This window comes from Protomyctophum bolini (assembly GCF_963924005.1).
Source record: "Protomyctophum bolini genome assembly, chromosome: 13".
Taxonomy (NCBI): Eukaryota; Metazoa; Chordata; class Actinopteri; order Myctophiformes; family Myctophidae; genus Protomyctophum; species Protomyctophum bolini.
The window spans coordinates 28,614,432-28,636,904 of NC_137874.1; the positions used below are offsets into that span (position 1 = coordinate 28,614,432).

At 43.5% G+C, this 22,473-nt stretch overlaps 3 protein-coding genes across 3 annotated transcripts; 1 reads left to right on the forward strand and 2 right to left on the reverse strand.

Moving 5' to 3' along the window:
* Positions 1-1,532: 1,532 nt before the first annotated feature.
* On the forward strand, positions 1,533-4,145 carry gng3 (guanine nucleotide binding protein (G protein), gamma 3; the record flags this gene model as incomplete). Its single annotated transcript, XM_080779501.1, has 2 exons — positions 1,533-1,631; positions 3,386-4,145. 2 exons carry the CDS (start codon positions 1,533-1,535, stop codon positions 3,512-3,514), a joined length of 228 nt encoding a protein of 75 aa, XP_080635627.1. The 3' UTR covers positions 3,515-4,145.
* Positions 4,146-4,664: 519 nt separating this feature from the next.
* On the reverse strand, positions 4,665-7,323 carry banf1 (barrier to autointegration nuclear assembly factor 1). The gene is made up of 3 exons (XM_080779500.1): positions 7,189-7,323; positions 5,997-6,141; positions 4,665-5,406 (listed from the first exon to the last, which is right to left on the reverse strand). Exons 2-3 carry the CDS (start codon positions 6,120-6,122, stop codon positions 5,260-5,262), a joined length of 273 nt encoding a protein of 90 aa, XP_080635626.1. The 5' UTR covers positions 6,123-6,141; positions 7,189-7,323; the 3' UTR covers positions 4,665-5,259.
* A 9,210-nt stretch (positions 7,324-16,533) lies between these two features.
* prdx5 (peroxiredoxin 5) lies at positions 16,534-22,321 on the reverse strand. The gene is made up of 6 exons (XM_080780745.1): positions 22,042-22,321; positions 20,680-20,814; positions 19,808-19,939; positions 18,940-18,978; positions 18,597-18,661; positions 16,534-17,292 (listed from the first exon to the last, which is right to left on the reverse strand). Exons 1-6 carry the CDS (start codon positions 22,129-22,131, stop codon positions 17,187-17,189), a joined length of 567 nt encoding a protein of 188 aa, XP_080636871.1. The 5' UTR covers positions 22,132-22,321; the 3' UTR covers positions 16,534-17,186.
* Between the last annotated feature and the right edge of the window lie 152 nt (positions 22,322-22,473).

The window sequence follows — 22,473 nt, forward strand, 5'->3', positions numbered from 1 at the left end:
CGTTTATCATAATTATTGTGTGTGTGTGTGTGTGTGTGTGTGTGTGTGTGTGTGTGTGTGTGTGTGTGTGTGTGTGTGTGTGTGTGTGTGTGTGTGTGTGAGGGGGGGTGCTTAACTTCAGAAAGAAACATTTCCATCAAATTCCAGCCATGACTTAAACAGTTTTTGTTTGTTTTCTTGTACCTTGTTTTAGAGAATATCTTTTGGTTTTTATCAAGGTGAAGGGTCTGGTTTGTAGGACAAAATGCTCTGGGCCGGAATGACATGGCTAAATGGCATTGTATCAGATATCCATTGTGGTTGAGACTGCATGGAGAAGGAATTCAGTTGTGTCTGAATCAAGGAAATGCAACATTATCTAATATAAGAGGTTCTCAAAATGGTTTCCGGGGACCTCCAGGGATTTTTTTTTTTACTTTTTTTTGTAAATTAAACTGATTTCTTTTTTTATTTCACTATTATTTCACAGATGAGAGAATATATTAGAACTATTCTAATCTTCTCAAATGGGGGTCCTGGTAGTCTGGTACAAACGATAATTAAATGAAACATGGAATGTACAGTAAGGACTCTCCTGGACTCGTATGGCACCTCTGAGAGAACAGCCTTGGTTGCTGAGATGAGTCGCTACAACATCAACAACGGCATTGCTACTCTGAGTGAGACCAGGATCCTATATACACTTAAGGCAGGTGTGTATACTAGCACCAGTACTTTTTAACATGTTCCTGCTAAGTGTCAGCCAGCGATTGAGGACAGCAGTGGCATGGCAGTGGACTTTCATCTAGATGTATATAGCTACAGTATTCAGATGACTGTGCTGTTGTATCACAAATACACACAAATATCCTTCAGATACCTGTGGATCTGAAGGCATCCTCTGCTTTTTGGAAACTCCAGCATAGGGTCATTCACGAAACTACACCAGGCTACACCAGCACGAAGGTCTGTGTCTACCAAGCCATCTGCATCACTACCCTCCTTTACAGTTGCGAAGCCTGGGTAACGCCGTCACATCAGGGCCCAGAAGCGCTACAAAGACCAGCTAAGGGAATGCTAAATCAGACCTGAGGCCTTGGAGAATGTTGCTGCTGACCGTAACACCTGGTGTTAGCTGACTGTGCCTGAATGGAACCCAAATACTGGAGGAAAGGACAGCCAGGATAGAAGAGGAGACTCAGAACTTGGGAACAAACCTACTGTTGCCACTATACCACCACATACATGCCCTACCTGCAATAGGACCTGTGGGTCCAGAATAGGGCTATATACTGTGTAGCCACTAGCCATCATATTAAAGAACGCATGATAGAAGTGGATGTCATAATTGGAATTGACAGACAACCATAAGCAAGCATCTAGTGTGGGGTCACTGACATGAAAATGTATGAGAACCACTGTTCTACACAGTACAGTGCTCACTGTTAATTTATCCATTTGTACACTCAGGATTTAGTGTACACCAGCATGCTAATCCATGAAGTTTCTGAATGCTGTTGTGTTTGTCATTTTGTATATTTCCTTACCCAAGGATGAAAGGAGACACCCCAGTGCATAGCACAATGAGTGTTGGCCAGGCTAGGAAGCTGGTTGAGCAACTGAAAATAGAGGCAAGTTTTTGCAGGATAAAGGTAAGGCAAATCAATACAACAGTACAACTGTAAAACGAAATATCAGTCTGAGGTTGCACAAATGCACTATATTTGTACACTCAGAATTATAAACACTGCAGATTTGACTGTGTATAGGTAAAATATGTACAGGGATTTAGGTAGTATAGAAACATAGCTGTTCTCTTCAGTTTCAGAGTGAGAATCCCATAAAAAAAGTATAAACTATCATACTGTATTCATGGTCCCTGAACTTTTGGCCAAATTAAATAGCTTTTATTCACAAGGATTCATTCATGGTTATGTATTATGGATATTAATGAAGCCTAGCTCTGGCCTTCCCAGGTGGTACTTAAAGATTAAGCAACTGACCAATAATTAGTATTGGAAAGAATCAACTTGATGTCATTGATAGCCACTTAGTGCAAAGAGGCAGATGAATGTACACAAACGTTACTTCTGGAATGTATTTATCGGTACATTCAAATGTGTATTATGTATTGCCATTTATTTAATTATTACTAAAGCAGTGGCCGTTGGGCACTGGCCTATCTGGAACGATGCAAGTTGGAAATGCAAGTTGGAGATCCATCCCATGTCAGAGTACCCGTTCCACCCACTTGTGTCCCTTTCATGCCCATATATGGAGATTTCTGTATCTGTCTCTCTGTGTCCTTTATTCCTATATATGGAGTTCTGTGTCAGACATGCCCAAATATGGAGCCTTGAGATGTCAGAACAGGCCAGCTCCATATATGGACCCTGGGCAGGGGCCCTGTCCAGAGCCCGGGCAGAGGCCTTTTGTGTCAGTTCTGGACAACCGTGGGTCCGACCAACTCGACACCGGGCACTGCACTCCCTGCGGGGGGTGTGGAACGCGTGTGTCGAATTTGAATATAATGGATCAGTTCACTTATTGGTTTGAGTTTATGTCCAGCTCAGATCTTGATATGTACACCTGTATTGTCGATACACACGTATTGTGTATAGTCTTCTTAAATAAGCCATTTAAGAATCTTATTTAAGAATCTTATTGTAGGCCTGCTTTTCACATTATACATTACCATTTTATGATTCTTTATTGCATATTTTAAAGGGACACATCACATTTTTATGGACATTTTATTTATTTGCAAATATAATATGACCATAGTCAGTACCAATAATCAGCATCAACAGCTACAAGGACAGTGATATTATATTTTGTTGGCACAAATTAAAGTCAAATTGCTCTCTACTGGGAGGAACTAGACTTTTATGCAGTTTTTTGTGCAGTGGGTGCAACATTCACCTTGATTCCCACACAATCCAATAATCTACATTGACATCCACATACAGACATTTAGTCTGTTTTGGCCTTTTTCTGAATTCCTACAATTCACATTATTCACATTTTGTGGGCAAGCCATCAGCCTGGCTCACCCATTATTATATAGATGGCCACTCTAGAAACTGACTGCCCAAAATGGTTTAGTCCACTATTACAATGATCTGTTTCATATTCTCTCATCATAAACAGAAAATGGCAAGGTCATAGGGTCGTCGTTTTCAAATATTTTACTTGAGTAAACCTTTAAGTTTCAGTACAACTTTAGTGGATTTGGTTCATTCAGAGTATGGTAAATTACAGTACACAAGAGGTATGGTGTTGAACATATTGATAGTTTCCCTTTAAGCATGTTCTAAACCTTTAAAATAAATATTTTGCCACATTTAATATAAACCAATTACGTTGGTTGTTTAATCTTTCTAATCTCATTCTCAATATCTTGAAGGTATCCAAGGCCGCAGCTGACCTGATGGCATACTGTGACGCACACGCATTAGACGACCCACTCATCACCCCTGTGCCCACTTCAGAGAACCCCTTCCGGGAGAAGAAGTTCTTCTGTGCACTGCTTTGAGACAAATCATGGATTGTTATGAGTACAGCTGTACAGTATGTACAGTGTGTACATGTACATCAAATCTTAAGAGCATCAATGTACAATAGTTTTTGGGAAACCTTCCGATGTACAGTACACCTGCGACTACAAAATGTTGAGCAAATATTTAAACCTGCTATACAGTATCTGTCTTGTTACAAGGGGACAGAAAAATACAAATAAAATTGTGGACTGAAACCAGTCTACAACTCATAATAAAAGAACTGACAAAAAATAAACACAAGCATGAAATGTCTTACAGTATAACGGTGTTGGTTCACATCACATAATCTGCGTCAGTCAGTGAGACTAAGTATACAACAATTACTATTATGACACATAAAAAAATGGATTCAACACCATTTTAAGACACCATTCGACAAATTATTTCAATGCAAGTCATGTTTAAGAGTGGAACTAAACCTCACCATGGCACACACATTTCATTCACTTGAATAAATACATTTATTTGCTCTGGTGTTTTATATTGTTAGTTACACGTATCAAATGAGGACGATAACCAATTATGACAGGGGCATTATTCAAGTTTTTGTTATTGACATTACAACCATGTATACTGCCTACTTTATACTCCATCGCACAATTGTATGGCTTGTCAGAAACAACTGATCTTGACGGTCATGCATTGGAGCATAAATCAAGCTGCAAATGTTGCAGTTGTGTGGCTAGGGATTAGTGTATCCGTTTAAGTGGTACTGAGAAACTTAGGCAGCAAATCTGAAGTGTTAAATATTTTATATTACAATCAGTACACACCCAAAACATTCCACCGGAAATGCAATATGTACCTGTATACTATCAAACAGCTGCTGCTGAGTTACACAGTTGTACAACAGTACTACAAGTATAAATTAGTATCACCTGAACTTTAAAAAAAAACATGACCTAGGCCATCTTATCAGCTGTCATGTTTATTTTTGGAAAGAATAAAGTTCTTATGTTGTACTTAACAAAAGTCTAGTCATTTTAACAATATCAGATACTGTAAGGTGCTCAAGAGTTTCAAACGTTGTCCACTGCCTTTTCAATGTATTGTTGAACATATTAGCAATAGCAAATGACAAGCTTTGGTTTGAAGGTAACCATGGAATATCAAACACTGAAATAAAACATTTAAATCAACTCAATTTAATTTCTGATGTTATGCAATTACAAAACAAGACATTTGAATGAAAACCCAAAATATAGAATTCTGAATGCTTTCAGTCACAGAAACTAACCAGTGTTTCAACCAGGATCATCTATAGAATACTTAGAATACTATAGAAACAGTGACATATTGGTACCAGCATTAAAACATAAAACCATAAAATAGTCCTGTGATCTACAAAGTGTTACCTTGCTGTGTGTAGAGCTACAAGAAGAAAACTCATCTCTATGTGACTATCAAGTCACATAGGGGACCGAGGTAATCACTGGATTAGGGCCGTGGCTTTGGGGACAAGGCCAGCGTAGGCATGCTAGTATAGATCATAGACTAGAACAACCACTGAATCTATCAAAAGTACGAACTAAACAGTGATGATTTGCACAACAAGAAAAAAAAATTGTGAGCAGCAGCAGCTTTTAAAACACATTTTTATTATTAAAATGTTATTCTTTTTTTTGTCTTTTGTGTTCACAAGGCGCTGATGAGGTAAAAATGTACATGGAACTTTGAAAGTACAAAACAAACGGAAACTAAATAAAGAATATAATATGCTTCACAGGAAGGAGTCACACCATTCCCGGAGACAGCCGTAGCAGTCTCCTTGCTGTTTGGAATTTGCCCCACAGGTATCCTTCAGCCAGTCCCGAAAGAGCTCCTCATCTTTCTTTAACACCAGGAACTGCCCAAGGACAACATAAGCCTGTGGATGGAGATATTCAAGATACATTTTACTCCAGGCCTGTCGTAATGCAATGAGGTCGTAATGCTTTGAGTTAATTACATTCAGCAAAATCGTCTAGAATCACATTCTCATAAATGAATCTGTTGAACAATGTTCACACATGAACGTGGAAAGAGAATGGAGGAGTATAGGACAAAAATATGTTTTCAATGTTACTTCCTCAGAGTAAAAGTTATTCATTATTATAATTTCAAAGCATTTAAGAATTTCCTATAAATTCAACCATTAATTTATATAATTTCATAAATAAAAATCTTCGAAATTTCATTAAACAAGAAAAAAATAGTCAATCTACAAGTTCAAGACATGAGCTTGTAGATTTGTATTTTGTATTCACTAGTTTTGGTCTTGGGAAGACATCAAATTTCTCTTTTGGGTCCCGTGCTAAAAGGTTTGGGAAGGGGAACCACTGAGCTAAGGGACAAATGTTCAATATTTTGTTGTTCGTTGCAAAGACTCGATACAATATTATATATAATATACACGTTTTATAATGTGTATAGGCATACAAAAGAAACCAAACTCTAAAAGTCAAAGTGAGACATTACCTTGTCAAAGCCCTTGTCTTCTAGTCTTTTCCCAAGTGCTTCTCCAATGCCTGCTAGTGCCATGACATTCTTCTCTCCCATGGGCTCCGCCACGAAATCTTTGTGTTTCTGGGATGTTGACGACATGGCTGGCAGTTCCTTCTATCTGTAACATAAGGAGTATGAATTAACATCATTTACAGACGAACAATGTATTTGTCAACTAATAACAGCTTGTCAGTTATTGACGCAGCATGACAGCTTAATTTCTCACAGGTCTGTTAATACATGTTATTTAACTTTTTTGTTCTACATTGTGTTCTACATTTATCGATAATATACATATTTCAATTAATGTCAGTGGTTCTCAAAGTGGGGTCCAGGGACCCTCATGAGTCTTTCAACAGGACCCGTACAGGTTTGCGATTGAAACAGAGTAGGTTTGCAACTCTGAGACTAATTTGGTTCCATTTGTATACACTCAAAAAATAACTGAAGCCGTTCAACCCCGGTGAAAAAGGGGCCCCAGGCCAGTCTAGGCGGGGGGCCGTGAAATTAAAACGTTGAGATTAGAACCAATGCAGTGCTGCTCCAGAACAGAACGTTAACTTGTGTCCGCCAGAGGGCGACTTCGCAACAAATACGAAGCCGGAAATACGGCGTATTACGTCACGCGCATCTTGGCGGTCCTATTTTACAGCCCATGTCCGATGTCCGCATACACAATGAAATAACATTTAATTTGTCAAATTAACAATATTCAGTGTCGACGCGACACTTTATTTAAAAATAAGTTTTTTTTTGTTGAGCTAAAGACTCGTTGTTGTGCAACAACGCCTAAAACCAACGCGATTCATTCCAGTGCTACTGCTACTGTTAGCTACGTTAGCTTAAACAAGCTGGCTATAATTTCCAGATGCAGTGACTAGCCGTCGTTACTCACTCTGGTTGCTGTAAAATTAAACAGTGATCATGATACTTAGCTGTTTTACGCCCAAACAAGCTGACCACAGCGAGTAGCGACCTACATGAAGATGGATTAGCTTAGCCTGCGGGCTTTATGCTTTCTAGTCGTTGCTAGTGCCTTCAACTTGCTGCTAACTCCTCATGAAGTTTACCTCGAGCTTCAACGTGTTATTGAAAACAGCCTCATAATGGCTCCTTTACGCAACATGCTTTATTAGATATTAATTAATTAAATGTGTTAACTCACCTTGTGGTGTATCGTCTGAACGCCCGGCCTTAAATGGTAGTAGTAGCGAGTTCAGCTGCCTTGGCTGCCTTCGATGTTATTATTCAAACAAACTGGTCATTCCAGCCGTTCCACACATTGGCGACCACAATGCAATGCGGCCGCGTCATGTACCTCCACGTTTGTAGTCCGATTGCTTGAATACTTTAACAGTTTGCACAGGAAAGTACAGTTCAATACAAGTAAAGGTCCACTAAGAGGATTTAAACGCAAGAAAGCCTATGGCTTGTTTCCATTGGTGTCCTTGGCTGAAGTTCATACTCAATTAATTAAATCCTCGATTTCGAATTGTAGGCAGAGTCTCGAAATCGAGGATTTAATTAATTCTCTGCCAGAGACCTTCTCACAAAACGTATTAAAGAAAGGACGTTGCGATTGTGTATAATAAAGAACATATAACTGAACAGATATACAAAATAAATAAAGAATACCTGTAGTTAAATTGAAGACATTTGGCAGTGCTGAGTGCTGGCGTTGGGTTATGTAGCGCTATATTGGATCACTCCAATATATGATAGTTCCGTCCGCAGGCGGAGCGTCGAGCGGACTTACCGATGATCCCGTGCTAACAGCCACGGGAAAATGACGTGTGAGTGAGGCACCGCCTCCCGAGGTTACTTTGCTCGCACACGTCATTTCCCCTTTTCTTTCCTCGGCGTCGTCGATGGGTAAGGACTAAGGTATTTACCGTAAGAAGCGTATAACTCCTTTTGAGCAGCCAGCTTGGCTCCTCTCAGAGTTGCCTTCTTGTATCAGTGTGTTGGAAGCTACTAGCTAAAAACACCACCGTGCTACGGTGGCACGGGCCGGTCGCCCGTGCCGCGGCGTCAGGAGGTTGCCCTTGTTGGACTAGCTGTCTTTCGTTGACTGTACTGTCTGTCTGTTTTGCCGGTCCCTACCCTCCCGGCTCTCACTTTCGGGAACGGACGCCTTCCCTATAGACTGTGCGCAGCGTGTCTCGCTAGCCCACTGGGCAGCTATAGTGACTCGTCTCCCAGGGGAAGAAGGAGACGCCACGCGTTCTCTGCTCCCCCCGTCTCGTTACTGTGACTCGCTCTCCGTGAGGAGCTGTGGTGATTTAAATCCGTCAGAATAGCGCGGGTATTAAATCGACCGCTCACATGACGCAGTACACCAGGCACAGCTGAGATCGAGAGCTCAGTTGGCTGCGGTGCTAATTCACATTGCAGTTGCACAAGCACTACACAAAGTATTGTTACTTGTTTTGTCCTGTCTTGTCCCTCCGTATAAAGCCAAAGGCTAATAAACGGTGTGTGATAAGGTCTTCCTATACTATATCATTAACACAAGTGTCTGTATATCATATGGCTTTTATCATGTGTGATAAAGCTTTGTACATTTGTAAGTTTCATGAGCAACTGGTTAATTGTATTCTGTCACCCCTGTAAAGCCCAAGGCTACTAAGTGGTGTGACACAGTTTCTCTATACTATACATTGCAACTAAGTGACTGTATATTATACTTATTTTCACATATTATGAAGTTAACATGGAAACTGTACATTTAACTCTTTGTGTGCTGTCACCCATATGAGCCGAGGGCCAATATACGGCGTGTGATACAGCCTTGTATATTTATACATCGCACAGTTGTCTCTTGTTGGTATTCTATCACCCGTATGAGCTAAGCGCCAGTATACGGTGTGTGATATAGTTATATTGTATATTCTATACGTACATCATTACATGGGTCTGCGTATATAATGTCTTCTGTGCTGTCACCAGTATGAGCCAGGGGCCAATATACTGGGTGGTACAGCCTTGTATATTTATACGTTGCACAGTTGACTCTTGTTGGTATTCTATCACCCGTATGAGCTAAGCGCCAGTATACGGTGTGTGATATAGTTATATTGTATATACGTACGTCATTACATGGGTCTTCTGCGTATATAATGTTTTCTGTGCTGTCACCAGTATGAGCCAAGGGCCAATATACTGTGTAGTACAGCCTTGTATATTTATACGTTGCACAGTTGACTCCTGTTGGTATTCTATCACCCGTATGAGCCCAGGCCGGGCCAGTATACGGTGTGTGATATAGCTATGCTGTATATTCTATATATACACAGGTCTGCGTATATGATGTTTTCTGTGCTGTCACCAGTATGAGCCAAGGGCCAATATACTGTGTAGTACAGCCTTGTATATTTATACGTTGCACAGTTGACTCCTGTTGGTATTCTATCACCCGTATGAGCCCAGGGCCAGTATACGGTGTGTGATATAGCTACGCTGTATATTCTATACACAGGTCTGCGTATATGATGTTTTCTGTGCTGTCACCAGTATGAGCCAAGGGCCAATATACTGTGTAGTACAGCCTTGTATATTTATACGTTGCACAGTTGACTCCTGTTGGTATTCTATCACCCGTATGAGCCCAGGCCGGGCCAGTATACGGTGTGTGATATAGCTATGCTGTATATTCTATATATACACAGGTCTGCGTATATGATGTTTTCTGTGCTGTCACCAGTATGAGCCAAGGGCCAATATACTGTGTAGTACAGCCTTGTATATTTATACGTTGCACAGTTGACTCCTGTTGGTATTCTATCACCCGTATGAGCCCAGGGCCAGTATACGGTGTGTGATATAGCTACGCTGTATATTCTATACACAGGTCTGCGTATATGATGTTTTCTGTGCTGTCACCAGTATGAGCCAAGGGCCAATATACTGTGTAGTACAGCCTTGTATATTTATACGTTGCACAGTTGACTCTTGTTGGTATTCTATCACCCGTATGAGCCGAGGGCCAGTATGCGGTGTGTGATATGGTTATACTATATATTCTATACGTACACGGGTGTCTGCGTATATAATATTTTCTGTGCTGTCACCAGTATGAGCCAAGGGCCAATATACGGTGTGATAAAGCTTTATGTATACATTTGCAAGTTCAATAGTAACTGTTCATCTGTATATTTATCTCTCTGTGCTGCCTGTCACCCATATGAGCTGAAGCTAGGCCAATATATGGTGTGTGATATAGCATATGTTGTATATTATATACGTTACAGGGTAACTGGGTATATAATATTCTCTGTCTTGTCACCCGTATAAGCCACGGGCTAACGTACGGTGTGATAAAGCTTTATACATTTGTGAGTTCAATAGTAACTGTTTATCTGTATATTTAACTCTTTCTGTGCTGTCACCCATATGAGCTAAAGCTAGGCCAATATATGGTGTGTGATATAGCATATATTGTATATTATATACGTTACACAGGTAACCGGGTATATAATGTCTTATCACCCGTATAAGCCACAGGCGAATGTACGGTGTGTGATACAGCTTTATGTGTTCCTGTGTTGCACAGCTGACAGGTGACTGTTGTCTGTAGACTATCACCCGTATAGGCCAGGGCCAATATACGGTGGGTGCTGAGGTTTATCTGCCAGTATATTGCACGTTACACAGTAACTATGTATTATACTTCTACCCTATTATGCGTATACGCCAGGGGTCGATATGCGGTGTTTGATGCAGCTTTAAATGCTATATATCTGACTTCTGTCACCCGTATAGGCCAAGGGCCGATATACGGTGTGTAGTGAAGTCTGATGTGTATGTGTACGTTACATTACATCAGTGACGGTGTATATTATACTTCTGTCCTATCGCCTGAATAAGTGCGATGAAGCTTTATATATAATATACTGTACATATTATATTTCTGTCCTGTCACCCGTATGAGCCGAAGGCTGATATACGACGTGTGATGCAGGTTTATACAGTCTAGCTTTGGCGATAGCCTTCGCTGCTTGTTAGCTTAGAGCTGGCCACAGCCCATCGGGCACTGTGTCTGCTTTGTTGCCTGGGTCTAGAGCATGCACACCCAGTGGTGGCAGGACTCTGGCCTGGGCCGGCCTTGTGGTCCAGGCATCTAGGCTGGTATCCCGGCCCGACAGCGTGTCGCGGGCTCGAGTCCGATCCCGACGACATTTAGGCGTGACCTAGTAGGGAGGTGACTAGGTAGTCAACCTTTCCCCTTGCGCTGTCGAGCCTGCGACCTGACGGGCTCTATTGGCTCGCTTTATGCATCCTGGCTAGAGGCCGTCGACCCACAAGGCTCCTTCCCTGGTGACAATCGCCTCCCCCATCTGGGACGGTGCAGCACCGGGATGGCCGCTTCCCACCTGTGAGTGTGGAAGGTTATGGGCAAGACCCCACCGGCGGTGGCAGTCTCCCTGCTGTGGGCACTCCGGCTGTCAGACGCCGTAGAGAAGTACGATGGTTGCTGGGACCTGCGACGAGTCGACAAGTCACCAGCTCCTGAACGGCACGTTAATGTCCTGGCCGCTGTGGCCCGCCTTAAATGCAGCCATGCTGCTGGGCTCCTATGTTGCACACTTGGTCTTTACGCTCCAAGGTGCCGGCCAAGCCAGGACAGACAGAGCAGTGAAAGTATTCTGTCCTTTCTCCACCGGTTCCACCTGGGACGGATGGTCCGACACGTCGACGTCCTAGAGCTCAGAGCTGTGCGCCTAGCTCTATGGGATTTTCCTCAGTGTTTGGAAGGCCGGCATGTGTGGGTCGGGTCAGACAACACTACGGTGGTGGCCTTCAACCATCAAGGTGGATTGAGATCCCGCCGTCTCCACGAGATGACGCGGGAGCTTCTAGTGTGGGCTCATGAAAGAGCCCATCCATCCAAGCCACTGGAAATACCTCCGGTTCGCCTTCGAGGGAGAGTCCTACGAATACCAGGTACTTCCCTTCGGGCTTTCTCTTGCACCACGCACCTTCACAAAATGCATGGATGCGGTTCTGGAGCCCCTCTCCTCCATGGGCATTCAGGTATTGAATTATCTCGACGACTGGCTCCTCTGTGCTCCGTCCATGGAGCACGCAGCCAGGGACACCAGCCTCCTGTTAAAACACATCCAGGAGCTAGGGTTGGTCCTGAACGAGAAGAAGAGCCGTGTGTCCCCTTCACAAGACGTGGTCTTCGTGGGGATGGCTATAAACTCATCTCTCATGAGGGCGAGTCTGCCCGCCAAGAGAGTCGAGACGATTCTGTCCTTTCTCCTCCGGTTCCGCCTGGGACGGACAGTGTCCGTCGGGGACTGCCAACGCCTACTGGGCCTGCTAACAGCGGCCTCGTCGCTGGTCCCCTTAGGTCTCCTTCATCTCAGGCCGCTGCAGCGTTGGTTCAATGCCCACAAGCTGCATCTGCGGCGACACAGACATCGTCGTCTCCTGGTGACGAAGTCCTGTGTGCTCGCACTCACTCTGTGGCGTGCCCGCTCCTTCTTGGAGTCAGGGAGGGCGCTCAGCAGGATGACACGCAGGGAACTGGTGTGCACCGATGCCTCTCTGGAAGGTTGGGGTGCTGTGTACAGGGGCATGGCGGCCAGCGGCCGCTGGAGTCCGCCATGGTCTGTCCAACATATCAATGTGCTGGAGCTCAGAGCTGTGTGCCTGGCGCTTCGGCATCTGGAAGGCCGGCATGTGTTGGTGCGGTCAGACAACACCTCGGTTGTAGCCTACATCAACCATCAAGCTGGGTTGAGATCCCGCCGTCTCCACGAGATGACGCGGGAGCTCTTAGTTTGGGCTCAGGCTCACTTCCCATCTCTTCGGGCCACGTATGTCCCGGGGGTCCAGAACTCTGCAGCGGACATGCTGTCCAGAGACGGACCGAGAGAGGGGGACTGGCGTCTCCACCCTCAGGTCGTGCAACAGCTGTGGAACAGCTGCCTGCCTCCCAGGAAACCGCTCACTGCCCCAGTTGGTTCTCACTGGCAAAACCTCCAGGGCCTCTGGGCCTGGATGCCTTGGCTCACGACTGGCCGCTGACGCGGCTCTATGCCTTCCCTCCTTTCCCCCTGATCCAGGCTACGCTGGACAGAGTCGAGGGGGAGGGACATCGGTTGCTTCTGATAGCCCCACGCTGGCCGAGACGCCCTTGGTTCAGGGTGCTACTGTCTCTGGTCGCGGGGACACCGTGGCAGTTGCCTCAGAGGCCCGACCTGCTTTCGCAGGCTCAGGGAGCCCTGTGGCACCCCCGCCCCGATCGCCTCCAGCTATGGGCTTGGCCCCTGAGAGGCGCAGGTGGTCGGGTCTAGGTCTCCCAGAGGGAGTTCTACATAAGTTGCAGAGTTCCAGAGCCCCGTCTACGGTTGCAACATACCAGGTTGGTTGGCGCCGGTTCCGCACTTGGTGCGCGACCTGTGGTGCTGACCCGGAGCACTGTGATGTTCAGATTGTGCTACACTTTCTGCAGTCACTGCTGGACGAGGGCAGGGCGTCCAACACTCTAAGGGTGTATATGGCCGCTATCTCTGCATGCCATTCTGATGGCTTTGACGGACGGCTGGGTAACCATCCATTGCTGTCACGCTTTATGAAAGGAGTAAGGCGCCTCCACCCAGTGAAGGCTCTTCAGGTCCCCACGTGGGACCTTGGCTTGGTGCTCTCAGCACTCGGGAAGCCTCCCTTCGAGCCCCTGGATACTGCCTCTCTTCAGCACCTTTCATGGAAGACTGCGTTTCTCTTGGCAGTCACCTCTGCAAAGAGGGTTGGGGAGCTCCATGCGCTCTCTACGAGCGCAGAGTGTCTCCAGATGGGTCCCGGTAAATCGAGTATTACTTTGCGACCCAATTCTTCCTTTCTGCCGAAGGTTCTGTCTGTGGGACATGTGAATCGGCATCTTCACCTGTCTGCCTATGTCCCTCCCTTGAGTGGGGAGGGCTCGGGTGAGGCTCCTCACGTCCTCTGCCCGGTGAGGGCTTTGGACGCCTACGTCGTGCGAACGAAGGCGGTCAGACTGACTGATCAGCTCTTCGTATGCTATGGTGATAGAGTCTTGGGCCAAGGGCTCTCAAAGCAAAGACTCTCACATTGGCTTGTTGATACAATTGCCTGTGCTTACCACTTGGCGGGGCAGGTTCTGCCGCCCGCGGTGGTGGCGCACTCGGTTCGGGGCATGGCTACTTCTTGGGCGCAGCTTAAGGGTGTCCCCCTTTCGGACATCTGTGCCTCAGCCAGCTGGACGTCGCCTAGTACCTTCACCAGGTTCTACCGCGTCAATGTGGTCCCTGAGAACCGGTTGGAACAAGCCGTTTTAGGGGTGGCCTCTGCTCCTTCGGAGACAGTGGGCCCCTCTTTGTGATTGAGCTGGGGCTGGCCGCTCCCACCGGGAGGGCCTGGCTCTTGTTCTCATTGATAGGTCCCCGACTGATCTGGTAGTGTACTATCATATATTGGAGTGATCCAATATAGCGCTACATAACGTAGGTTACGTAGGTAACCACGGTTATGTGAGCGATTGGATCACTCCAATTATAGTCGCGGTGATCTATCGCGCCTCGGAAAGGGTACGAGGAAGGGGAAATGACGTGTGCGAGCAAAGTAACCTCGGGAGGCGGTGCCTCACTCACACGTCATTTTCCCGTGGCTGTTAGCACGGGATCATCGGTAAGTCCGCTCGACGCTCCGCCTGCGGACGGAACTATCATATATTGGAGTGATCCAATCGCTCACATAACCGTGGTTACCTACGTAACCTACGTTATGGTGGGTGACAACACTTGTGAAGAAACTTGGCCAACAACAGGTGTTCTCACTCAGTCATAATGGAGTCGACTGCTGCGTTCGAATGCATACCGGTAGTTGGTTCCATGAATGGCAGGGCCTGTAACAACTCTGGCTGTTACAATTGGATAGGAGGGTTGTCGTTTTATTTTAAAACCCTGTAGCCAAGTCCAAGTTTATCTCCAATAAGAAACTATGCATAACTTTACAAATAATCTGTGCTGTTGTGTATCACTGACCGGGTTGCAATTGCAAACTCAAAATACATTGAAGGAATTTCAGGATTCACCTATAATGGACTTTACCATAAGCAGTACAAAATTAATTACAAACTTTCCCAACTATTGACTTTCAACCAGTCCTTATCTATGCTTTTTCTACCCTCTTTTCATATTACCCAATGCAGTATTTCTCAACCCATCATCCCTAAAGTAGGTTGGGTCATGAACAAACAATTTCAACAATTGAATACCGATTTCCACCAACCTAGTTCTGTTATTTGACTCATTTCATAATATTGAGCCAGTCAATATTAATAATATTGTCCATCAATTTGCCATGGACAATGGCAAATTCCCAAGAAATCACTTGAGGACTACTAATAGTCCGGCAGCCGACAGGCTTCTTTTGTTTAAAGTGGGACATTTGGTATAGTCTTTTTTTATTGGCCTAAAATATTATCTATATACATATATTCATGAATCCACTTGCTGACCGGCTGCCACTATTGGGATTCCCCCCCCCCCCCCCCCCCCCCCCCCCCCCCCCCCCCCCCTTAAGTAGCATATGACATTTCAAACTAGGGGGTTTTCATGATTCTGAATCCATTCCAAGCATTAGTTCACAAAAAACACTCCTCCGCTAAAAAGGAGACCCCTATAAAAACAATTGCCCAATATCGACAGCCGGTCAAGTGGATTCATGAATGTATATAGACAATATTTTAGGCCAATAAAAGCATTGCTTATTTCGGACCCTGGTCTTGGAATGACCTACAGTCCAGAGGCTGCTGTGATTCCCCTAGTGAGCTTTAAAAGGATTGCCATGGGCACACTTCCCATACACTGCTCCTGCTTTGACATATAAGCAAATGTCTGCTTGCTTTTTATTCTACTAGCCATTTCCGTTGCTTAGTTTTGATTTATTAGTCCTTATTGGTCACGTTCCTGTTCTCCCTTTGAGCTTCTTCGGTAGTGGGTACTGTATTTATGAGCATTGTATGTCTTATGAGCAGAGCTGTCACTTATTTTGCCTCTTGTCTTGGCCAGTTCACACTTGTAAAAGAGACTCCAGTCTGTGTTTTTTTACTGGTTAAATAAAGCTTAAATAAATAATAAATAAATAAATAAAAGACTATACCAAATTCCCCACCCGTCCACCTCGACTGCCGTACTAAATCAGAATGAGTGACCTGTCAGGTAATAGAAACTCAAGGTCATTATTCCATCACTACTGATGTTTAATTTAAAAACGAAACGCGAGCATAGTCTCGTCTTTTTGGCATTCTGAGACAATAATGGAGGAATATACTGTATAAGCTCACTCAGCCTCACACAAACTATATCTCCGTGTTGTTGTTTAAGTATAAACAACCGGAAATACCTCACCGGAGCACACTCGCCTATTAGTTTACATTATACAGTGCGCTATTTCTGAACGCGCCTGTAGTGAGCTGCAATACAAGAAATGTAGATAAACAAGAATGTACAGTATAATATATTAAACTAAAGACAAGCTATTATTGCTCAAAGCGAACTTTATTTGCTTACACCTGACAATGCAAAGAGAATGAGCAATGGTCAGAAGTGCCTTTCCACTCAGATCTGTGCGCATTAAATATTTTCAGTGTTGTGACATTTAGCATCCATTTGACATTTTCATCTACAGTATCTCTGGGGAAACAATGAAGCTTATATGGGTGGCGATTAAGAGGAAAGGCAATAGTGCAATGTAGCAGTAACGGAGGGTTTTCTGTTGGGAGTTTCAGTAGAAGACTAAACAGTGGGTCGGGACCCATTTGTGGGTGGGGGACAATTCTTTTATCGGTCCTTTTATTTGTGTTTCCTTCATTTAATTTTTTTTTTTTTCAAAACATTTTCAAAGAACATTCCCAAAAAAGCAAAAGATTTCCTGAATTCATGAACAAAATTCAATTATTTCCCCCCTCAGTAATTTCATAAAGAAATCGCAGAAAAATATATATTCCATAAATTACAAAACAAATGCTTAAGTATTGAAAATAGACAATCTACAAGCTCACAGCGCTGCGTGAAGCGGCGTGTTTTGAGCTTGTAGATCTGCTATTTTCACTAGTTTGGGTCCCGGGCAAACGTCTAATTTATTTTTTGGGTCTTGAGCTAAAAGGTTTGGGAACCACTGTACTAAATAATCCTACAGACTAGAGAGAATGCTGGGAGCCAAGCTACAGCTCAGGCCAGTACCATCAGGCTCCACGTTGATTTGCTTCACAACTCCATTCTCCACCAACATGGAATATCTGAAATATAGGAGATATTATTTGGTTAGCAATGTGAAGAGCGATACCTTGATTTCTGCAAGAAATTCTGTAAATGAATTGGCTCACTGTGTAACTGTAACTGTATATAAAAATCAATCAAAGTATCAAACGATGTTTAATCATTTAGCAGTTTTTGGAAGAAAGCAGTTCTTCATATTAAATATATTCAATTTATATATTCAATTTATTATCCCAAGTCATTATTATAAATGCTCTTATAAGAATTGGTGACATAACATTTTCACTTTCTGTATTCAAGGAGAACACTTGAAGAGGAGACCAATGGGTTAGTAACTCAAGCCTGACAAAAGATATATCTGTGCATCTGCCTCGAATTCTACTAAAACGATAAATATAATTTACATGTCCTAATTAATCTATGCCAGGGGTGCCCAAAAGGTAGATCGCGATCTACCAGCAGATCACAAAGGCTTTCAAGGTAGACCACATGACATGCCCCTAATATATAATAATAGAAAACAATTTTTGCCATTTGCCAAACACAATGCACTCATTTGTTTCAATTAGTAGCATTACAAAGTTGTATAGGCTATTTGTCTCATATAGTATTGCCAGTGCTGCTATTTTCAGCAATGGGATAATATTTCTTGGGGTGGGTAGATCTATCTATGCCGTCAGGACCGGATTTACTTTGCAATCCAATTCAAGTGAGATTTATGTTTAGTTATTGTATATTTAGTTGCATTATGGTTAAAACATTGAGAGCCTCTGCTTTGCTGTCTGCCCGCCATGCACAGCGACTAATGTCTGTCTGTCTGTCTGTCTGTCTGTCTCTCCCGCTCTCTTTTTGGTGCTGGGTACCCCAAAATTACACCAAAATTAAAACAAAATACCACCAATATGGGGGGGGGGGGGGGGGGAATCCGGCCTTGTATGCAGTATACAGGTATAGACATTAAAGGCTTTTTAAAACAATATCCATTACTCGTTTGTAAGTATACTTTAAGTGAGCCAAAGAGCTTCCCTTTGATCTGAAATATCATAATATGCATTATAAAATGCTCACAGTATACAGTGAATCAGTCAGTGGGCTAAACCAGAAGTTCCCACTGGTTGGAAAATGATGATGTGTGACTCCCCACCCCCCACCCCCGCCAGTCCGTGAACATTTTATGCAGTTTTAACAGTCAGCCGGTCCGTGGTAATAGAAAGGTTTGGAACCCCGTTATACCCCCAAACAGTATTTGGGGGCATAAAGTTTAGTTGTTTTGTTGTAGACTAGCTTTAGAGATGAACATTGAAGAAAAAAACAGAACACAAACCTCTTTGATCGCTTGTTTCCAAGTGCCTGCACAATCTTCTCATTGTCCAGTAGCAGGTCTACCGCCTGTGAAGCAGAGAAAGAGGGAAAGGCATGGAAACAACCACAGAATATTATATGGGGCCCAGACTGCTGGCGTAGCGGTCCGGGCACCTAGGCTACAATGTAGCCTGACATCACGTTGCGGGTTTGAGTCCCGATCCCGACAGTCTTTGTTGTGTGTCACTCACCATTTCCTTTCAGCCTACTGTCCTATCCATAATAAAAAAGGCATAAAACCCCCCAAAAGAATAAAAATAAATGGAACCTACATATATACACAGTATCAGCGGATGCTGGTTTACCTGAGTGAATGCTCCTGTAGGATCAGCCAGCATTCGAACCTGCAAAAGGATGCACCAATTTTAGTACAATATTTGTATAGTTAGGTCAAAATACATCTGATCTTGTGATACATCATGACTTATCAGGTCATCTCAGACAGGTTTGCTATCTGAACCCAGAATCAGAACAAAATGTGGAGAAGCAATGTTCCGTTTTTATGCACCACATATTCTGGTACAATCTCCCGGAAAACTGCAGGTCTGCTACAACTCTCAATTATTTGCCACTGTTGTCCTGCGTAAGTGTTGTTGCCGTTTGTGGTTACTGTTGTTTATGAGACCGAAGACAAATTTCCACATTGTGGACAATAAATGAAACTAACTAACCAACTAAAAATCGTGTTTTTTTTAAAAGACAGGCAATAAACCAGACTTGAACATGAAACACCATGATTAGGTCTGCATCTAAACTAACGACCAGGATGCTCAATACTATTCTGAATGATTAGCTAAAGGAAGGAAGGAAGCAAGAATCATTTGATTAAGAAATTATTTTGTTTTTTGTTGAGTCACCAGTTGCTGAGCTGCTAAGCAAAGGTTACTCGAGAGACAGCAGCACCACCCAGGAATCTCTTTCAGAAATTCTGATGAAATATTGATCAACACCTCCGTGAAGATTGCCAGGCTCACAATAACCACTTGAACCTCAGCATGACCATCTAATCTGGGGGGGAATATTCACCAAAATCAGCAGGTCCACAAGGTTGTAGATTGGCTATTTTTGTGTGGATGGAAAAAGAAAGCGGCCCAAGTATAGCTGTAACTCTGTTTTACTAAGAGCAGAGAGAGGGTTTAAGTGGTTAAATAAGCAGACCCGTGCGCTCCATACCTTGCCATCTGCACCCTGGTCCTTTCCCCATGCAGCCATGACAAATGCATCGTTGACAGCAATGCAGGCAATCTCATCCATCCCCTTACTCCGCAGCTCTGCAGCCTTCTCCAAAAAGCCTGGCAGATGTGTCTGAGAAGAATAAAATAATCACATGTACACGTCCATTACATTCTGAGGCGCAAAAAAAAAAGGTAGTTATTTTTTATTATGGTTATCTCATTCTTTTGCATCTCCCTACTCTTGCCTTGCCTGTATAGTGTTTCAATTCAAACCTACTGTGGTGTCACTATGACCCCTGAATTTCTCTCAGGATCAATGAAGCTCTATCCATCTAGCTATCTATACAGTATACTATGAAATAATACAGTACATTCCTTCTCATATCAACAAATGAAATGCAACTAACAAATCAAGTATATAATGATGTCAGTTATTTTCACGTTATTGGCGTAATGAATCACTAACACAACGTTATCATTAGGCTATGCATAACACATTCCTTTTTCTAGGTCAGAGTCCAAGTCATCTGCAGCCCAGTATGCCAGGACTATTGTGCTTTATTTTGTTGATCCACCAGGAGTCTATATTTGCCCAAATATAGGGTTTTTTCCCCCTCTACACCAAATCCCTTTGCTGAAAACTATACGCTCACAACGCATTGCAACACAACACATTGTGAGTGTGTAGTTCTGCAAATCTTGCCAGTCGCCATGCCAAGAATAGGGATCACGTAGTTAAACATTGTGCATTTTGTTCCATTAGCAGAAGAATGAATCTAACAGAATCTGACAGAATAATTGTGAGTACCATATTAATATAACAGAGAGGAACCATTTGTACACTCGTTGCGTCTTGCTGTGTGGGCCTACCTTGGAGCAACCAGGAGTAAAGGCTCCAGGCACAGCAAATAGAATGCCCTTTTTCCCCTTGAAGAGCTGATCCATTGCAACTAATTTGCCTGGCTCTCCCTCCTGGACGTCCACTGCTGGTAAACTTTCACCAACCTTTAATGTGGGATTGGAAAGAGAACAATATAAAACAATATTAGAAAATGCTAGTGCCCAAAGATAGGGTAAAGGCCTCTTTTCTTGAACAACCACTCCCTCTCATCTTGCCAATGGTAACACTCATTACATAAATGCTATTAACAGTGGGAAAAACAACAAACAATTGAAAAAAAAAAAAAAAAAACACGAAATTAGACAGGCCAATGTTTTTCATCTTTTCAGCTAGTAAAACGTGGGGTCCAGGGTCCTTGAGGAGGTTCCAATCCAGGGGTCCCGAGCTAAAGTGATAAGATGAACCAAATGGAAACCTAAAGCTCTGTAACTGTAAGGGCTCAATAACACTCTCAGAGCTAAATTAACCTTTTACGACATAGACTTGGGTCCCAGAGATGGAAATCGTATAGATGAATGGTCTAATCATGTCAAACTGGGGCCTAAAATCCACTCAGTTAACTTCATCTACTGGCCAGTGGCCACAAGGTGGCGCTGCAAACCATTGGTGGTGCATGCAGCAGACGCATTGCTTTTCCTACTGGTCCAAAATGGCTGTGCACTTCTTTCCTGAGATCCTGAGTCCTGAAATGAATTAAGCTGTGTGACAATGCCGGGTGAAGCTGACCCGAGCTTTGTCCGCTTGTCAATGACACCTTGTTTAACTATAACTCATGAGAAACGCAATGGCCTAACCTGAACACCACTCCGAGTCCCAACTGACTCCACCACTCCCAACTGACAAGACAAATAGCCCAGACTAGACCCAAACGCCATGTCAGGTCTTATGTATTTAGAAGCTACGCACAATGCGCAGTTGTGAGTATTATTAGGTTAAATTACAACAGCCTACTGTATGTTCCAACAATGGTAGCTATTTGGTGATTATTATGCTATAAATCCTTTGTGGTTAACTTGAAAGCATTGCATTGGTTATAACTTATTATATAAGAGCTAAATGCAAAACGTGCAAAGGTTAAACTGAATGCTGTAAAACCCCTGCATGAATACTATCTATAATCCTCTGATAGCTGAATGAAAGACAACGGTAACGTTAATAGCCTAAACGCACGCCACGCATTAAGGCGTCGCCTTATTTCATCATGGAACTAGATTGCGGATAAATACATGAAAATATAATGTTTTATTTAGGCTAGTGGACATAGTCGCGGATGTTTCCTTCAGATTAAACGGTTATTAAACTGAAGTAGTGCAAGGAAGTAGGCTACTTACCTTAATAGGCATGTTTGCAACAGCAGTCGTATGTAACAGTCTGGTTAAGACACGCGTGTGTTTTGTAATGGCTGAGCTACACAGCAGCATGACTGTGTGTTGAATAACAATAAAGCAAGCCCCCTGCTGTCAATGACCGGTGATTCAGTTCACAAATACAAGTTGACCGCGACCAAGGACCAACACAACACAACTTTTCTCAATTTAAGCTTCGTATCCGGTTTGGATTTGAACTTCCTCTGCACCAACAATTCATTCCACCATCTGTCGGTGACAGTCAGTGTCCTCTACTGTAGTATCACCTTACGCCTTGAAACCCTGGATGGTCACCAGTAAGTAACCATGGTGTAAAGTAACATGTAGGCCTACTCAAGTTTTACTCCGAGGTGGAAAGACTGGTGACGCGAGGTTAGTACTACTACTCATCAGGCT